The sequence below is a fragment of the Camarhynchus parvulus genome, chromosome 19 (assembly GCF_901933205.1).
Source record: "Camarhynchus parvulus chromosome 19, STF_HiC, whole genome shotgun sequence".
Taxonomy (NCBI): Eukaryota; Metazoa; Chordata; class Aves; order Passeriformes; family Thraupidae; genus Camarhynchus; species Camarhynchus parvulus.
The window spans coordinates 3,904,601-3,923,297 of record NC_044589.1 but is presented as its reverse complement, the minus strand read 5'-3'; the positions used below and the strand labels follow the sequence as shown (position 1 = coordinate 3,923,297).

General features: G+C 48.8%; 1 protein-coding gene across 2 annotated transcripts in view; it reads right to left on the bottom strand.

The window, feature by feature from the left end:
- The window catches only part of TSPOAP1 (TSPO associated protein 1), a 67,248-nt gene that overhangs the window by 10,501 nt on the left and 38,050 nt on the right, over nt 1-18,697 (bottom strand). Inside the window, exons 15-27 of one of the 2 annotated variants that reach the window (XM_030962592.1) lie at nt 17,818-17,927; nt 15,620-16,435; nt 14,967-15,118; nt 12,953-13,513; nt 10,534-10,833; nt 10,084-10,263; nt 5,988-7,115; nt 5,253-5,379; nt 4,951-5,102; nt 4,347-4,509; nt 2,070-2,141; nt 1,673-1,708; nt 669-772 (exon numbers count right to left, since the gene is read on the bottom strand). In XM_030962592.1, the coding sequence (XP_030818452.1) occupies nt 669-772; nt 1,673-1,708; nt 2,070-2,141; nt 4,347-4,509; nt 4,951-5,102; nt 5,253-5,379; nt 5,988-7,115; nt 10,084-10,263; nt 10,534-10,833; nt 12,953-13,513; nt 14,967-15,118; nt 15,620-16,435; nt 17,818-17,927 (3,901 nt within the window). The remainder of the gene's footprint in view (nt 1-668; nt 773-1,672; nt 1,709-2,069; nt 2,142-4,346; nt 4,510-4,950; nt 5,103-5,252; nt 5,380-5,987; nt 7,116-10,083; nt 10,264-10,533; nt 10,834-12,952; nt 13,514-14,966; nt 15,119-15,619; nt 16,436-17,817; nt 17,928-18,697) is intronic. The other variant, XM_030962593.1, reaches the window with a different exon arrangement.

The window sequence follows — 18,697 nt, the reverse complement described above, 5'->3', positions numbered from 1 at the left end:
AAACACAGCTTGGAGGAACAGAGAACAGAGCATGTGCCCATCTCTTTTTGCAGAAAGGATTCTGCATTGCCACCTTTCTACCTGGAACAGATTTATCCACAAAATTACTGTTTGGATTGTATCCTTCCCTGTTTAGATTATACCCCTTCCCATTCCTGGAAGTGTCCAGGGCCAGGCCGGAAGGAGCAACCTGGTCTAGTGGAAGGTGTCCCTGCTCATGGTGGGGGGTGGGATGAGATCGGCTTTAAGATCTCTTCCAACCCATCCCATTCCATGATTCTGTGATTCTATATATAGGAATTGCTTGAAAACAAGAACTTTGCAAACTAGTATATTAAACTGGAGCTAAATCTTTTTGCTTGAACAAAGACCTACACAGATACTTAACACTAAAGTCATGCTCAAATTAAGTGTCAAAAGTGCTTTCAAACACTTAAGCAGGTTTTTCCTTTTCCCAGACTGTTTCCTGGATCAGTTGCTACCAGCAGGAGCTGTTTCCTCCTGCCCCAGATCAGCTCAGTCCTGTCTGATCACTAAAGGATGCAATGAATACTCACACAGTTTCACTGAGACTCTGGTTGGACCAATGTGCTGAATGTCTTGAGAGAGAAGGAAAAAAGAGATAGGAAGAAGAAACCTCTGAAAAGGGGGGAGCAGCTGGTGGTTACCTCCACATCTGTGTTAGGAGAGCTCTCCTTTGGGTTGTAGTCAAAGGCAGCCACCATCCTGCGGGGAGTCAGCAGCTCTGCTTCAATGTCTTTATGTTTCTGCCCTGCAGGAGAAAAATAAAATATACTTAGATGAAAATACTAGGACAAAATCCCAAATCACATCAACTCCTTCACCATTCTTATAGTGGTCTGTGCAAAAAGAATACAGGGGGGGAACTGAGTGGAGAGAGACTTTAGAGCCATTTGGTAAAACAGTTTTCTGATCTTCTTCATTGCCTCATAAGCACAGAAGTGGGGACAGCCGTCCATCCCCTCATCCTGGTGCTCTGTTTATATGTACAGGAATGTTTTATTTTACGTTTTCTATTTACTCACACACACACACACACACACACACACACAGAACAGCTGTCTCTTTACAGTGTCTTGAAAGGACATTTCTTCTCCCACTACAAAATGTTCTGCTATTAAGCTACAAAATTTATCCTCCAAGAGCCAGGAACCAGCACACAGGGAAGTCCAGGCCTTGCCATCCCAAATCTCCTAACTGCTCAAACCCATTACCTACAGACCTGCCCTGAGCCTACAAAAGCCAAGTCTGGCGCTACAGAAAACACACATTCATGGATTTAAACTCTCCTTTGGATCAGCACTGGCTGGGCTGGCAAAGGGTTTGCACACTTGGCCTCTCTGGATATAAACAGATGATGCACCTCAGAAGAGGGAGCACCCTCTCAGTGTCTCTTGGATCATAGGAACCACAGCATGTGATGAGTGAGAGACTGCCCTGCTCCTCCCATAGCAAAACAACTGGTGCACTCCCCCTGCAAGCACCCCCTGCTCACCCAAACCGTTCTGCACCCACCACTAAACAACAAGAACTAAAACCTTTTGTTACAGTGCTTAGAAGCAGGACCACAGGGTGTCACACTGGCCCCTGACCACAAAACACATCTAACACTATCATGCATTACCTACTCCCCAGTAAAAGCACTTCTCACCTGGCTGAGACTTGCATTCCTGTTTGTCCAGCCCTGCTGGGGGAAGAAAATGCCTCATCAGTAAGAGCTCATCTCCAACAGTGGCCACATGACACAACTGATAAACAGTTAAAAAAGAGCACCAAGACAGCAAACAACAGAAGCACACTGTTCATGCAACTCAAAGCCTACACCAGTAACCAGGACTCAGGAATGTAACAAGAAGCACAGGTCAAGCTCCAAACTACAAAAGACATCACTGTTGTTAAAAACTTAACACCAGCACAGGGATGGGCTCTCTTTCCACTTCCTAGCAGTCATATAAACATCTGAGGGTCCTGAAAGTAAGTAGTAAAAATTCAATGCAGTCTGTAATCCTATAGCAAAAACCAAAGAGGAAGCAGTGGGTGACACAGACCTTTCTTGGAGCGTCTGGGCTTTGGAGGAGGGACAGTTTGGCGGCGTGGAGGTGGAGAAAATGTGCCATTTCCTTAATAAAAACACCAAAAAAGCAAATAAATAGACGAGAGAAACAGACAGTGAATGGAAAGTGAGAAGCATCTTGAATAGTGAACAGGGGACAGAGATGACATGCCTCCCCTGGGAGGCTGACAACAGGATTTCTGTGGGCAAAGCCCTCTGGGCCTCATATGTGGACTCAGATGAGCTGTGATCCATATCCCAAATACACAGAGAAATCCACACTGCACTTACACCTTTTAGGCACTCCACAGCTCAGAGCAGACACACTTTGCTGCTCCTCAGCTTTCAGAAGCAGCACCATAAGGACAAAATAAAACCTTGTACCATAACACCTAGCTAAAGCTTCTGCACTGAGCAGGGTCAGGACTGGATGAAATCCCAAATGAACCTGAGGAGTGCCCAGACCAACCCCTCCAAGGCATTTCCTTAGTTACAAGGCTGTGACAGCCTTGTTATGGCAGCAGGAAAACAGCAGAGGTACAGCCAGCCCGACTGCCAAGGAATCAAAGAACCTCTACAGTTAGAAAAAGACCATCAGGTCCAACCCGCACTCGCTGCCCCCTCCTGTCAGGACCTGTGCAGAGCCAGAAGACCCCCTCTGAGCCTCCTTTTCTCCCGCCTGAGCCCCTTTCCCAGCTCCCTCAGCTGCTCCTGGGGCTCTCTGTTCCCTTTCCTGGACATGCTCCAGCCCCTCAGTGTCCTTACCCAAGAGGGGCCCAGAACTGCCCCTAGGATTTGAGGTGTGTCCCCCCCAGTGCCAAACCTACAGTCACTCCCTCCACACACAACTTATTGACTACCACCACCACCTTCCTCAAAACTTTCAAACCCGTCATGTTTAATGAAGTCTCAGAGCTATTAAAACCCTTTACTCTTCCAAAACTATGCAGTGGGGCAGGGCAGAGTATCCCTTGTGTATCCACTGAGAGACACAGGCCATCACAGGCATCCAGCCATCTCTGGCATGCACACAAGAGAAAGAGTATGGATGTGAAAAACACCTTACTCAAATTTCCTCTCCTCAGACATGGGAGAGACCGAATATGTTTGTCCTTTAAAAACATATTCAAGAAATCACACAGTGAAAACATCAGGCTCCTTCAGTCCCTGTGCTGCTCAGGATCAACTTTCCAGGATCAACATTTAGGAGCTGAGCACTGTCAGTCCCTCAGAATCATAGAATGGTTTGGGTGAGAAAGGACCTTAAAGGTCTGTTAGAGTCTCCCTCCACAGAAATAGGAACAAGTTGGATTTCTCCTTTTTTTTCCCTTGAGTTTTCTTATTTTTAAGTTGATTTGGGCTTTTTTCCCAGCTCAGGCAATGTCAGGGCTTACCTTTGCCATGACCAACACTTGTGCTATTTTTCATTGCTGAACTGGCAGGGAAACAGGGACCAGCCAAACCAGGAATATCCTGGTGTTTTAACAAGTGGAGCAGATCCAACAATTGGCACTGGCAATAGAGGGTACACAGAGGAGTGCATGATGAGAGCTGGCAGGCATGAGGGAGAGGCCCAGGGACACCGGGATTCATGGCAGGGGCAGCTCACAGCCACCAAGCCTGACTCAGCCTGAGCTGCGCTGGTTGCACATCCCAGGGCGGCTCCCTCTCCTCCCTGAGTACATGAGAGGGAAGGAACAGGAAAGCCTCTGCAGTGCACAAGGCACGGACCACATACTTCAGGGAGGGAGTAAGGAGGAACCCAACCACCAGATCTGCTCCTTGTACACTCCTGTCTGCCTACCTTGCTGTCTCACACCTTTCCTCCCCCTTTCACATCTCCATTCCCAAGTCACAGATTCTCTCACCCAAGAGCAGGGTCATCCCAAGAGTTCCGTTCACAGGCTTTCAAAACAAAGGAGGAAACAGAGTGAAAACTCTTGTTCACATACTTCAGCTGCTCTTCAAATGCTTCTGTTTCCCTGTCCCTAGCAAGATTCAGCCTTACTTTGTGCTGAATTCACACACCTCAAGCCCAGGAGCAGCTGCAAACGCTGGCAGTGGAGCCAGGGATGAACTGAGAGCTCGTAACACCCACATCCAGCCAGATGCCCCTGCTAAGAAGCAGCCACTAAATCAGGCTGCAGATCCAAGGACAGCCCTCCAGATGGGTTTGGTGGCTGCACTGGCCACACACAATAGCAGGACTGAGCTTCCAACATTCCAGCAAAGAGCCACAGGAGCGTGGCACACACATACACACACACAGTACCTGAGCTCTCCGTGTCCGCAGGCAGGAACCCTTGCTTTAGGAGCTGCTGCTTGAGCTCACTACTCTCCACAGGGACTTCTGACACCATGTTGCATGGAATGTATCCCTCCCTTCCAGCACATTCCCCCCTGTAAAAACCATCAGCATCCTTGTCTCCACAAACCTGCAAAGGGAAATAGACTGTTTATGCTGCAGGGACTGAGCTGCACAAAGAATCATAGAATATCCTGAGTTGGAAGAGACCCACAAGCATCATCCATCCAGTCCAGTCCCTGTCCTTGCACAGACACCCCAACAATCCCACCCTGTGCATCCCTGGGAGCAGTGTCCAAATGCTCCTGGAGCTCTGGCAGCCTTGGGGCCCTGACCATTCCCTAGGGAGCCTGGGCAGTGCCCAGCACCCTCTGAGGGAAGAACCTTTCCCTGATATCCAGCCTAACCCTCCCTGACACAGCTCCAGCCATTCCATAAGGTCACCAGAGAGAAAATATGAGCATCTGCCCCTCTACTTCCCTCATGAGGAAACTGCAGACCTCCCAAGGTTTATGCTCCCCTGGAACACCAGACAGATCCATAGAGTAGGAGATGTTCACTAAATTCTTACTTTCAGGATCTGCCCCTCCTTAAATGGGAGCTCCTCTTCTGCTGCATCAGGGTTAGGGGACATGGAGACAGGATCATAGTCAAAGAGAGCCACAAAGATCCGAATGCCATCATCTTTGCCGGAGCTCTCAGGAGCAGAGCTCCTTGGAAGGCCTGTACACAAGGGGAACACAGCAGAGAGAACGTCAGCCCTGCCCCAGCAGTCTACGGGCCAGGCACTGCCTGCCAGCCTCTCCCCAGCCATTTCCAGGAGCTTCCATCTCTCCTACTCTCCTGCCCACCTCTCTCCCCATTCCTGCTCACCTGGACTAGAGAGCAAAGGTTTCTGCATTTGGCTTCTTCTCTCACTCCTGCTCCGTCTCCGGCTAGGAGCCTGCCAGGCGGCTGTGCCAGGCGGCTCCAGGCCCCTGGAATCTTTATGACTGGATGCCTGCAATTGGAACCAGCAGAGAATTAGTAGCAGCCTCTGCCTTCCAACTCCCTGAACAGCGCTCAGCCCAAACGCACTCCACAAAGAGCAGTGCATCCAAATGCAACATTCCTCTTCAGAGACACTCTAGAGCTGGAAAGACCAAGGGAGTTGGAAAACAGAACTGAGGACAGGCAGGCACTCTGCCAGGCACCAGTGACGATCCCCTTGGTAAGGGTGAAGATGCAGGAAAGGGCATTTCAAGGGAAGGCAATGACATTACAGTCAGCATCTACACAAAGCTTTCACCAATCAGCTTATTACACCAGGGATTTTCGCTTGGGTCCCACAGCCTCCTGCCATGGGGAGGAAGACCCAGTGTGAAAAGGAATACTGCATCGGTGACACTTGGTCAGGGAGCAGGAAAAGCAGAAGCAGCTACTACAAGAAAAGCCATGGAGCAGCACAGAACTACAGAATCTCTCAGATATTCTTCCAGGCAATCCTAGAGGAGGGTCCTTTCTCTGGACAACACTGAACAAAGCAAGATACAGGCAGGCCAGGGAAGCAGAGGGAAGCCAGCACCACTGCAAGCTGCTTCAAAGCCAGAATAGGAAAAGTCACCCAACCCTTTTGTGCAAGGAGGTGCTACGTATCCCCTTCGAAGAATGTTCGAGCCTCCTTCGCCAGCCAGGTGACTTACAGTCCAGCTCCCAGCCCTGCTCCTCAGAACTGCTCTCACACCTCGGGGCTTCCTTCTCCCGGCAGAAGAATCGTAGGTGCCGGCTCGGAGACCTGGCCCACTCCATACCCTGCTCTTCCATCATCTCCAGCCTGGTCAGGTCCCTTCTGCCACCCAGGTGGGCAACCTCAGACTGACTGGAGCAATCACTCCAGTCCCCCTGGCAGCTCTGGGACTTCTGTGGCCACAGCCTGCTCTCTAGGGAGGATGCACAGGTTGAATCCTGATCATCTTCGGAGTCATACTCGACATCTATTTCCAGGCTCCTGGGGCTGGGGCAGTGCGGTGCTATCACGGCTGGTTCTGCCCCCCCTGATCCCACTGCTCTTGGGGCTTTTTTCCGTAAGGTGCCTTGTCTGGCCCGGCTGTACAAATCCAACCCCTCCTTTCCACCAGCACTGCTGACAACATTCAGCTCCTCCCTGAGACTGGGAGCTCTGTATAACCCGCTCCCCATCTGGCTGCAGTTGCCCAGCAGACGACTGCAGTGCTCTGTTAGATCACTCTGTCTCTTCCTACTTATCTCAGGCCGACTCCGGATCTTCTCCCGATAATTATTTCCCTTCTTCTTGTTCCAAGAAGGACTTGTCCCACTCCCAGACTTTGTATCATTCTCCTGATAGCCCCAGTTCCAGTGTGCCTTCTTTTGACTGCAAGACAGCTGGTCAAACACAGGATTTGCACGGTCAGCCTCCGCTCTGCTCTCCTTAGCACTGTGCTCCCCCTGAGGAGTCTGAGCAGAGACATCCATGGAGGTGTTACTCCCATCTTCCTTTAGAAATGGCTCCTCACTGTTGGGTGGTTTCTCTGTTCTTCCTGAATGGTAGGTTGGTGTTTCCAAGGAGTCTTGAGGGCCTGTCTTTTCTTCTGTAACACCCTTCTCATCCTCATCTTCATCCTCATCCTCAGTCACTTCAGGGATGCTAAACAACTTCTTGCTGTGGTTCTTCTGAAGCGGGAGCTCCAGGATCCTCTCCAGAATCTCCTCATCGCTGTCAGTATCACAAAGATCCATCTGTACCCAGACCCCGAGAAAAGCCACAGCCAGGACAAGCAAAGGAAAAAAGAGAGGAAATAAACATTAAAACAAGAGGCAAAGTGACCCTGATTCCCTCCCAGCAGAGCAGGATGGAGCTGTGGCTGCAGCAAAGCAAGGGGAGGGGGCAGAGGGAGTGATGGATCTTCTGGCAAAAACAATCAGATGAACCAGCAATGCGGCAGGAAGCGAGGAAGGCAAATGCATGGAAGAGCTCCCTCCCAGCCTCTCCTGTACACACACGCAGCTCTACCTGCAGCACCTCTCATCCTACCACAGCAATGATTCCTCTCGGCTTGGCACCTTTGGGAGGGATGGGGGCAGGAGAGGCACCATCCCTCCACAACAGAGCTGAGTGGGCTTTTCTGTCCACAGGGCTCACCCACAGAGCCATGGGTCCCCCTTAGCTATGTCCTCTCCCTGGAGCACAGGGAATGGCCCTGTGCTGTAGGACACCCCTTGGAGATGTTGCTGCCTGGGCCCTTCTCGTCTCCTAGCAAAGTGCAGCCTTACTGCAGGTTCCTGTCTGCAAATCCAGGAGCAGAGTTCCCACAAAAACAAAGGAAAACCCTTTACCTCAAAGGGCCACACAGATATGAGTTTCACTTGCAGATGAGTAAGAGCCTACAAGGTTACAGAAAATTTTGAGGACAACACTGCTGAATTTTAAAATTTGTTGTGGACCAATTGTAGAATTTATGGGTTTATTTCTGATCACATTAACAGTAAAATAAAAGGTAAAATCCCCAGGTGCATAATGTCATTTTGGTATGAAGATACCCCTGGAGGTCTCTTGTTCACCTTCCCTGACAAGTTAAATTATTAATGTGTTCTGAAGGCATTTACAAATAGATTACAAAGCATGTGTAGCTACTTTAAACTACAGCCATATGCAGCTCTGTTCAGAGATAATCAAAAACTGAACCAGAGTGAGCAAGAAACAAAGGCAGTTGCAAGCTGTCTACTGATAGTTCCAATCTCTATAGCTTTTTCCAAGCAAAACTTGGTCTTGAATTATATTTAGAATTGGCTGAAGGGGCCTCCAGAGGTATGCAGTTCAGTCTCCTAATTACAGCAGGACTGTTGCCAACAATAAATCCATGTCTTTGCTTAGATGAGGTTTGAAAACACCAAAGAATGGAGATCCTGAACCCTCTGGGGACCGATCCCAAGGCTGCGCTGTCCTCCTGAGTAAGAGGTTTGAACGCATCTCCAACATGAACATCCCAAACAGCAGCTCATGATTTCTGCCTCTTTTAATGCATCATCTCCCAGAAACAAGACTACTTTGGCTCTCATCCTTTTAACCATTACGCAAATAGGCGGGTACAAAATCTCCCACTCAACTCCTCTAGACCAAAAACCCCTCAAATTTTCTCAAACTCTCTTTACAGAACATGGCTCAAGGCTCCTGCCCTGTTAGCACCAATTAGGAATATAGAGAATTCATAAATACACCAAAAAAAAGTTCAGTAAGACTACTTCTAGCTGTTTGCAAAGTTGTGGTTTCTGCTTTTGAGTTTTAATATAATAAATGGTTTCAGTGATTAAACAACTTGTTTGAGGATAAACATTTTTAAAGCACCACTCCTCCGTGTTCTCATCCTCTGGATCCTGGAAGAGCTGGCTGAGGAGTCTTGAGGTAACAGAAAATGTAGTTAAATATGCAGAATCCTAGAAAACAGCCCTATTCCAGTCCAATCCCCTTCAATCCATAAGGTGGTAATGGGAGGTCTGTGCCCCAAAGCTTCCTGCCCCTCACATCCTCTCCCAATTCAGCATCTTGTCACCCTCACTCTGTTACTGCCAGTACAGAAAACAATCACTTTATCCAGTCAATAAAACATCGAAGAAAAAAAAAAAAAAAAAGAATAGCATTCTTGATTGCTCTTATTTCCTTCTTTCTCTCTCCAGGAAACTTGTTTTTCTTCCATTTTTTCCCAGTCCAATCCCAACAACTGGAAGCCCTTCCAAAACCTTCAGAGGCAGCCCCAGCCCCTCCAGCCACCAGGCTCTCCTGGGGCTCCTGATGTGCTTCAATCCCTCACCTGGGAAGCAGAAGACCCTTCAGAAGGAGAAAAGGAAATTTACTCCAGAGTCACTACATTGTCTGGTACCATTTAGTGCTCACCAGCCTCATCCCTACAGACCAGCAGCCACACAGGGCACCATCAACTACAGATGTTCTTTGGTCACGTGAAAAATCAAAGAGCAGGTGCTTTCTTGCCATCTGGGCATATTACATTTCCTGGAAAGCTTTTTAATTTTCCAGTCTCTCACCCTCAGTGCTTTCCCTCGTGGATATTCATGCCAACTGCTGTAATCTGTATGGTTACACACCAGTTCCAGGCCATGCAGCTGGAATCACATTCCCACAGGTGCATTCAGACCAGATTTAGCTCTTTGAGCATGAATTAAACTGGACACTTACAGCTCAGCTCAGGCAGGATTTCATCCCTTGCAGCATTTGAACTACAAAGCCACAACTCTCCTCCTACGTGCCATCCCTGGCAACAGAAAGCATCAAGATCTAAGCCAAATAATCACAGAATCAGGGAATATCCAGAGCTGGAAGGGACGCACAAGGATTGAGGCCTACTCCTGGCCGTGCATAGGACACCCCAAAAATCACACCCTGTGCCTGAGAGCATTGACTGCTCCCTGTTTACTGTCTGTGTTAAGAACTCAAATCAGTCCCCATTTATTTTAAACACCACATCACACTGTGTGTTCTTCCAACTAATTAAATCCTGGCTCCATTTATTACAAACAAACACCCTTCCCTCTCCCAAAGAACTTGTGTTTTTGCTACCTTGAGCCAATACTGGGAGTAAAAGCAGAGCAGCAGGACCTTGGGAAAGGCTCAGCCCAGTCCCTCCTCCTGTGAGTTGATGGCATGCGATGGCTGCACCGGCGCTCCCCACAAGCAGCACTCAGAACAGGTTACCTTTTCCCCATTCTCCTGGGAACATGGCTCTCTCTGGTCCCATTTCTTCTCTTCCAGAGCTTCTGAAGACAGCTCATCTTCTTCCTCCTCTTCCAAAATATCTGAAAGGTCAGAACTCCGGTTGTGCTCAGTGAAAAGGGTCAACTGTCGGTGGCCCATTTCTGACAGTTTTTCTTCTTGCTGTTGAAAAGTAAAACACATTTTCTCAGCTCTCCCAGACTCTATTTCAGCAACAAAGGAGCATTTTTCCTTTCTCTGAGCACACACACAGCTCAGGTGTGGCAGGAAAGGAAGCAGGCAGCACCCAAGGGAGTAACTGGCACATATGGACACACACAACCATCAGCCTCACTTCACAGCCTGCAGAACAGCACTGTCTAAGGCTGGAAAACTTAGGAGGCCAAGAACAGTTCACATCCCTCCAGGGACACAAGCCAAGGTTAAACAAACCTCTCTTTTCCCTCTGGACATTTCTTTCATCACCTCCTTGCCAGAAGACAATCTCAGGAAGCCCTGGCAGCTGCTCCCATTCGTGTTCCCATCTTGGAAGGCGCCCTGCATTTCCCCAGCCTGGCTGGGGGAGGACGGAGGCTCTGGGCTCAGATGCTTCTCTGCCTCTCTCTCCATGTCAGCACTGGGACCTTTGGGTATCTCCTGCACAGAGCACACATGGCAGGTTTCTGTTTGGAGCTTCACCCCACTGTCCACCGGGCTTCCCTGCTCCAGTGTTTTGGTTCTTGGTTGCTCCATCTGGGAAACAAACCAACAGTGAAATCAAGGGGAGGTGTCTCAGACTATTTATGCACCAAAATGGAGCCTTATCACCCCAAACTCTTTGACCCTCTGACATGTTCTTTGCTCTAGGCAACTTGCAGCTGGGAATCTTGGGCAGCCCTGGAACAAAGCCCTCCCTGTCCTCAGGTCCCAGGTGACACAGGGTGCCCCCAGTGCTGCAGCTCAGCAAGGCCCACAAGGGCATGGAGAGTAACAAGTTTCAGGGCTGCAAGAAGAGCCCAAGCTATACAACAAGGTTATTTCCCACTGTCATCTGCCAGAGTAATGGCCTAGACATCAGCACGTTGGGTTGAGCTGGAGATGAGGATACTACTCCAGGATTTCCTGGGGTGTGAAGAAAATGAGAATTAATGAAGAACAATAAACAGAGAGAGTGCAACAAGCTCCTGATTAGATCACCTAGTGAGAATTAAAGAAAATTTTCATCTGTATTCCAACCAGTCCAAGAAAAGCTCTGGGAGATGGAGGAATGGAGCTCCAGAAACAAGAAGGGTAAGGCAGGTGGGCCTTATCAACCACCTCTTTCTCTTACTCTAAACCAAGGGAGCCTCCCTGCATTTTGCAATGGAGCACAAACTTGTCCTTATGTACCAGGCACTTTGAAAACACTGAAGGATCAGACCCCAGGGACATTGAGACATTGCAGTGTCAAGCTTCTCAATGTCCTCTGGACAAAAGCCAGGCAGGTCCTGATCTCATGTCTAATCTCACAGCTCAGATTTCCTGCCCTGATTCCCTTTGCTGACAGCCAAGTGAAGAGACACACCTCAAGTGAGAAGGATGATTTGCATCCTGGGATCACTCATTTCACTCCTCTCCACAAAGGAGGCAAAGCAACCACCACAAGTGCAGCCATCTACACCAGACACTGAATGTCCAGAGGCAACATTGCTGGGAAGAGGTGAAGTGCAGTAAGAGTGTCACAAAAAAACAAGGAAATCTGGGCTGATACTGAATCCATTGGCTGAGACATCATTCTCACAGAAATCTCCTGGCACACCACAAACATGTGAATTTGGGACAAATCCACCATGACACTCCTCATCCCTGGAAGTGTTCAAGGGCAGGTTGGATGAGGCTTGGAGCAGCCTGGCCTAGTGTAAGGTGTCCCTGTCAGGTACCAGATGATCTTTAATGAGCCTTGAAACCCCAACCATTCCATGATTCTATGAAATGTGGGTAAATGAATCCACCAGTTGACCCAAGGAACTGTGAGCTGCAAATGACCAGGCACTGACCTCTGAAATTTTGGACTCAAAATCCAACATCAACCCAGATCTTCTGGGTATTGAGCTGGCCTTTGGGCTTGGGCCCACCATGTTGCTCTTGCTTCAGCAATTTTCAGAAGTCTCAGCCTAACTCTGACCCTTCACAAGGTCACACTGCCATGATTAATAAAGTTGTGCTAAATTTAACAGTTTGAAGCACTCCTATGAGTTCTGATGTCAAAAGTCAGAATAGGAAATAGATCCTTTTCACTGATGTAATACATCCCACAACAGGAAGGCCCACTTCCTCATCATCACAGAACAATCATTCACCATCATTATACGGCTCTCAGACATACTCACCACTGTCCTAAAAGAACTCTGAAAGCGCTCACCCACCCTACTGGGAGTACCACTGGAAATTTCACTCACCCATTGGGAACCCTAAATAGCCAGTGTCAGAACAGTTTGCCAGTTCTGCAGCCACAGCTGCCTTCCTCTGCCATCCACTAAGGTGCTCTACCACTGTCTTGTACAAACCCACCAGACTGGAGAAGGTCCCTTCAAGTCAGAGAGCACAGCAATGCCAGACTAACATGGGAACATCCTTTTAACCTTTTAACTCTGCAAATTCTTCCTTCTCTCACTGTTCCTCATATGCTAGCAAACAGAATCAAGAGGTGAGCTGCATCTTCCAGGCACACAACAGTAGCCAAAACTCTGACAGTTTGCCACCACTGGATGATGGCGCAGAGGTGACACTGTGTCACAGAAAGGTGCTCAGTGGCATTTTGTCCCACTTCCCAAAAAGGATCCATCGCCCTTCCCTGCATACCTGGCACTGGGCAGGAGATGTAAGCACTTACCTGCACCTCTGTCCCTCCACCCAGCTGTTGCATTCCCTGTTTCTGGGAAGGCCCAGGCTCCGTGCCAGGCCCTGGGAGCACTGTGCCAGCCTGTTGGGGAGGCACACTCAGGCATTTCTTGTCTCCTTCAGTGTCTGACCCCTGTGGGGAAGTGCCTGGAGCCTGCACCAAGGAAGCACTAGGGGAGGGGAGGTGTGGTGGGGAAAAGGCTTTTTCTGTCAGAGGCTGCGCTGAGCCAACAGGGCTGGAAGAGGGATCAGTCAATTTGGCATCTGAGCTCTCAGCAGGAATTTTCTGTCGGAGCCTGTGCTGTGGGCTGCAGCTAGGCAGCAAGGCCCTGGGGGCCCACCGAGGCAGTCTGGAGGGGACAGTGGTGCACACAGGGGAAGTGCAGTGGGAGGATTGCAGCAGGACCGAAGAAATCTGGGCTGGAACTGAATCCACGGACTCCCCATACTGAGACATCGTCCTCACAGAAACCTCACGGCACACCTGGAACATTTGAAGTTGGGACAAGTCCACCAGGACACTCCCAGCGGTTGGAGAAGTAACTTCTATCACCTGTAAGCAAAAGAACAGGAAGGAACTATTTATTGTGCACAGCTCAGCCCTTCAATTCCCAACCCAAAGCTGATAGAACCCAAAGTTCTGGAGAGCAGCTGTGCACAATTCCCACCCTTCTGCACACTGTATGGGGAGAATGAATGTTAAAGAGAAATTTGAGAAACTGAACAGTCTACAAAATATGAATATATCCTCTCCTACTCCAAATTTTAACCCTCCTTGTTTCCTAAGCCTTAAGGAGCTTTTCCCTTTTTTAGGCCGCTCTTTCAACGACCTTCCCAGACTCTTCCTTTTTTTCACCTGTGAAGAGGAAAAAGCATTTCCACGACAAAAGAGCAATTAGCCAACACAGCATCATTCTATTTTGCACTGTACTCCTCAAACAACATCATGTGTGCATAAGAACACAGGACATTTTCAATACAGAATGTCCTTGGATGTTCTGTATCAGTAACAGTACTGAACAAACAGAACCCTGGGGTGTTTGTATGTTAAAACGATGGAATGGTTTGGGTTGGAAGGAACCTTAAAAACCATCTCATTCCAGCCCCCGCCATGGGCAGGGACACCTTCCACTTGGAGCACCCCAGGTTGCTCCAAGCCTCGTCCAACCTGGCCTTGGACACCACCAGGGCTGGGGCAGCCAAAGCTTCTCTGGACAATATGTGCCTGGGCGTCACTACCCTCACAGGGAACAATTTCTTCCCAGTATTGCACCTAACCGTGACTTCTGTCTGTGGGAAGCCATTCCCTGTGTCCTGTCCCTCCATTCCTTGTCCTCAGTCCCTCTCCAGCTCTCCTGAATCCCCTATAGGCCCTGGAACGAGCTCTGAGATCCCCCTGGAGCCTTCTCTTCTCCAGGTGAACACCCTCAGCTCTCTCAGCCTGGCTCCAGAGCAGAGGGGCTCCAACCCTTGAAGCATCTCCATAGCCTCGTCTGACTCGCTCCAGCAGCTCCACATTCCTCTGATGTTGGGGGCCCCAGAGCTGGAGGCAGCTCTCCAGGTGGGGTCTCATCTAAGGATGGCAGAGGGGCAGATTCCCCCCCCACTCTTCTGCCCATGCTGTGGGGATGCCAACTTTATGCTGGGGCATTACACCTCAGTCCTCACATTCGCAAGAAAGCCCCGGTGGTGGCTGTGTACTTGTACTCTGTCCACACCCTGGGGACTGTTTGCCAAAGGATCAGGCCAGTGCCTGGGCTGAGCAGAGGAGGCTGTTTTGCTGCTGGAGGGTCCTGCTCCAGGAGCACCTCCAAAACCCAGATAGATGTCTTTTGCAGTGTGCATCACACAGCCCAAGCAATGTCCCTTCTCTGACGTCACTCATTCTGGGCCAAGGACTGTCACTGCCTCTTCAATACACCTTCCTGGATCAAGCTTTCCATGTCTTAACATCTGATACTTCGTGCTCCCCCTGCAACAGCCCCAGCCCCCTGCACAGCCAGTACCTTCTGTCCATCCGCGTACACGGCATATCCAGTGACCCGCACCCCGTTGGAAGATCCTTCAGCATCAATGGTGACAGGTAACCAGCTGATAACCAGGATACCTGGAGAGGGACCAGCTTCCACCTGGACATCCAAAGGGGCATCAGGTGTGCCTGTGAGAGACCAAACACAATTTCCTCTTCTTATCTGGCTACAGCATAAAGCTCAACCCTGGTTAGAACCAAAGAGCACACTCCCAACCAGACTTGCCCCTGCAGAACTGAACTACAACAGCCAGGCCAGTATTGGGAAATGTGAGACAGAACCAGAGAAAATAAGGTGCTCTTGTTCCGTGAAAGCTTTAATGCACAGAAAACAGAACTTTGCAAAAGTAGCTGAGGCCAAGATGCAGCAATCCTTGGAGCAAAGTCATGGTAAACCATCTCTTCCCGGCCCAACGAGCTGCTCCAACCAGCACAGAAGATGTCTTCCCCGAGCAAATGAAAGCAAAAGGGCTAATCAAATTTTAAAATAAAGTAAGAAAAACATTAAGACAAAACAGTGCAGCACCTCAGGCTTTGGGGACCTAATCAACCTTGCTTCCCTCTGCCCTATGGCTTCCCAGCAAAGGGCCAGCTAAGCACAGCCTCTCCATGTGCAGAGGCCTGCAGTACCTGCTAGAGGGGTAGTGAAGTGTATCACGGCTGAGTCCTGCTCCTGCCCCTTGGGCACCTCTTCCCAAGGACTTTTCATGGGCCGGGCCTCCAGCTTGGCCACATACTGGGTGCTGGGCTGCAGGTTGCGGAAGGTGTACCAGTACACGCCCGGCTTGGTCACATCACACTCCTGCCCATTGAGATACACCCCATGGCTGTAGTTGCTGTTGCAGGGAAGCCACGTGACCTCTGCTGACGTGGCTGTGACGCTTCTGACTTTCAGCATCGTTGGTGCCATGCCAAAATCCTGCCCCACAAAGAAAGTGCAGCGCAGTTTATCCGAGCTGCCGTGCTCCGTCACCGTCTGCACGGACACGCGGTAAGCCCTGCTGTGTAAATCCAGCTTTTCTATCACTGCTTTGGTCTGAAGGCCACTCTTCACGTTCTGACGTAGCTCTTCATCCACATAGATGTTGTAGCTTTGTATGTCCGGGCAGCCAGCTGGCAAAAGAGGTGGTTCCCAGCCTACAACTATGCTTCTGGCAAGCTGCTTGATAAGAGTCAGTTTTCTTGGGTAAGGCACTGCTGTGTGACTAACGGGCTCCTCCTGGTCTCCTTCTGCTCTGCTGGCCAATGGACTGATGCTACTCTCTTCAATGGAAAACTCACTCTTATCTCCACTGCTGGTGCTTGTACTGACCAAACTTTTCTCCTGGTATGAGCTATGGGTGAGATCATTCAGCTCCGGAGGCAGAAACATCATGAGGTCATCATCTGAAACTCGCTCAACAAAATTGGAGGGGACCAGCCCTCGCCGGCCATCCATCAGCTCCCCTAAACGAAAAACAGGACACCTGTTACCACTGCTCCTGCCATTGAGCCTTCCAGCTCAGCTGCCAGGACTATGGGACAACATCTTTGCCAGGGTACAACTGCTCTGAAGTCAAGAGTGGAAAAGATCTCAGGGAGGTTATTCCTGGCAATGCTTCCTGATTTCCTAGGGCTTCCCTTGTTAGGTCCCAAAGGACACAGTGAGGAAACTCACTGCTTCACACATTTCAAAGCCGGCTAAGTAAAAAGTTGGGTTGTGTAACTAGCTAAAGGCTTTCTCCTTCTTCATTATCCCATTCTTCCTCATCACAGCTCTTTCACTAACTTTTTTAGCCTTCCCAAACTACGCAGCTGGATGATTTTACGTCTTCTCCCAGCCATACAGATTTGGGGTTTGCAGTACTTCCTCCAGAAAGTCCATCTTCACAGCTCTGTATTTAGCTCTGGCCTCTTTCTTAAGTTAACTCCTCTACTAAAGGTGTCCCAAAAGACTTGTGGGGACAACAGATAAACAGCACTTGGTCTGTGCAGACCCATCAAACCACAGATGAGCAGCACACAGGGACTGCACTGCCTTCTCCCTTCCAAACTCTACCTACAGCAGATCAACTGAAAGCAGGGAAAGCAGAAAAGGTTAGTAAAGAATAATCTTTTTAAACAATAAATAAACAAATAAATGATAAGCTTGGGAATAGAAAGAAAAAAAAATGAGGCAGAGCAGTCACAGAGCAAGCAGTGCAACACACATGCATTTGTCTCAGCTCTTGCAAAGCACCTCAGGAAATCAGGAATTTATCACCCCTTAAGCAAGTGACTCCACAAAAAAACCTCAGCACAAATCTACAGCCCACAAATCTTGGTTTCAATTCCATCCACCTTTTAGTCAACCACGATCATGTTTGCAAAGGGACCAAAACAGCAACACTGTGTAACACCAGCAAAGGTCACAATTGTAGTCTGGGTTGATTAATGTATCCCCTCTTTGTCAAAAGAGCACGAGGCCCCATTACCTGCTGCAGTCCCTGGCTCACTACAGGCACTGGAAAGAGGGAAACAGCCCATCTGCAAAAGGGGCTGAACATGTTCCTCTCCATGGTGAGGGAGGAACCATATGGGAGCTGAAACCATTGGGGATGAAACCTGGAACTTGCTGAAAGTAGTGGCAAAATTGCCACTGAAATCAATAGACAAAGATTTAATAGCTCAGACTTATTCATAACATAAATAAAGCAGTTTTGAACAGGATCTGCTCATCCAACAAACTAACTTTGGGTAGAAACCCTTTACCTTGAGGTCTCAAGATTTGCTAAATTTCTCTCTCATTTTCTGGAGAGAAACCAACTCTCCACAGCAGTTCAGTCACTCTTCATTTTACTAAAACATACCTTCAAAGAAGCCATCTTCATCCATGTCTCCATAGATGTAAATATATTCTCCAGCAGTCAGTGGAAGTTCTGCCTCTGGATTTTCATTAGGTCCATCAAAAGGATTGTAGCTGAAATATTTACAATTGGAAGACTTAATTAGCATAGGAACCTTCCCAGCAACACATTACAGCTGTGATGCTGATAAGCTTTCAATTCGTTGGGAATGACTCCACTTTGGCAAGCAGCAAAATCTACAGACAAAGGTTTATATGTAAACTGTAGTTTACATATAAAAATATTTAATAACAGATAATTTCTGAGGAGCAGAACAGATGACTTGTGACATCTAAAGGAACAGGGATATAAGGATGCTGAAGGGATTGGAGCATCTCTCTGAGGACAGGCTGAGGGAGCTGGGCCTATTCAGCCTGGAGAAAAGTCAACAGAAAGGGGATTTTATCAATGCATAGGTATATTTATGGTGGGTGTCAAGAGGAGGGGGCCAGATGCTTTCCACTGGTGCCCAGCAACAGGACAAGGGGCAGTGGGCACAAACAAACAGGAAATTCCACCAGAACCCGAGGAAAAACTTCTTTGAGGTTGAGCAAACACTGGAAGAGGCTGCACAGAGAGGCTGTGGTGTCTTCTCCTGCTCTAACCCCACATTTTAAACAGCACTCCAAAAACTTCACCAGCAAGAAAATTAGACATACATTGGTGATATGGCTTGGACTCTAGGCAGTACTAACCTGCATACCCGGGGATACTCAAACTGATCAGAGGGTCTCATTTCACAGGAAAATGCCTCATGAAAAACCTTTATCTTTACAAACACCTACTGCCAATTCCTGCTCTTTACCCCTTAGAAGGGATTTCATCATGCCAAAGCAATGTTTAC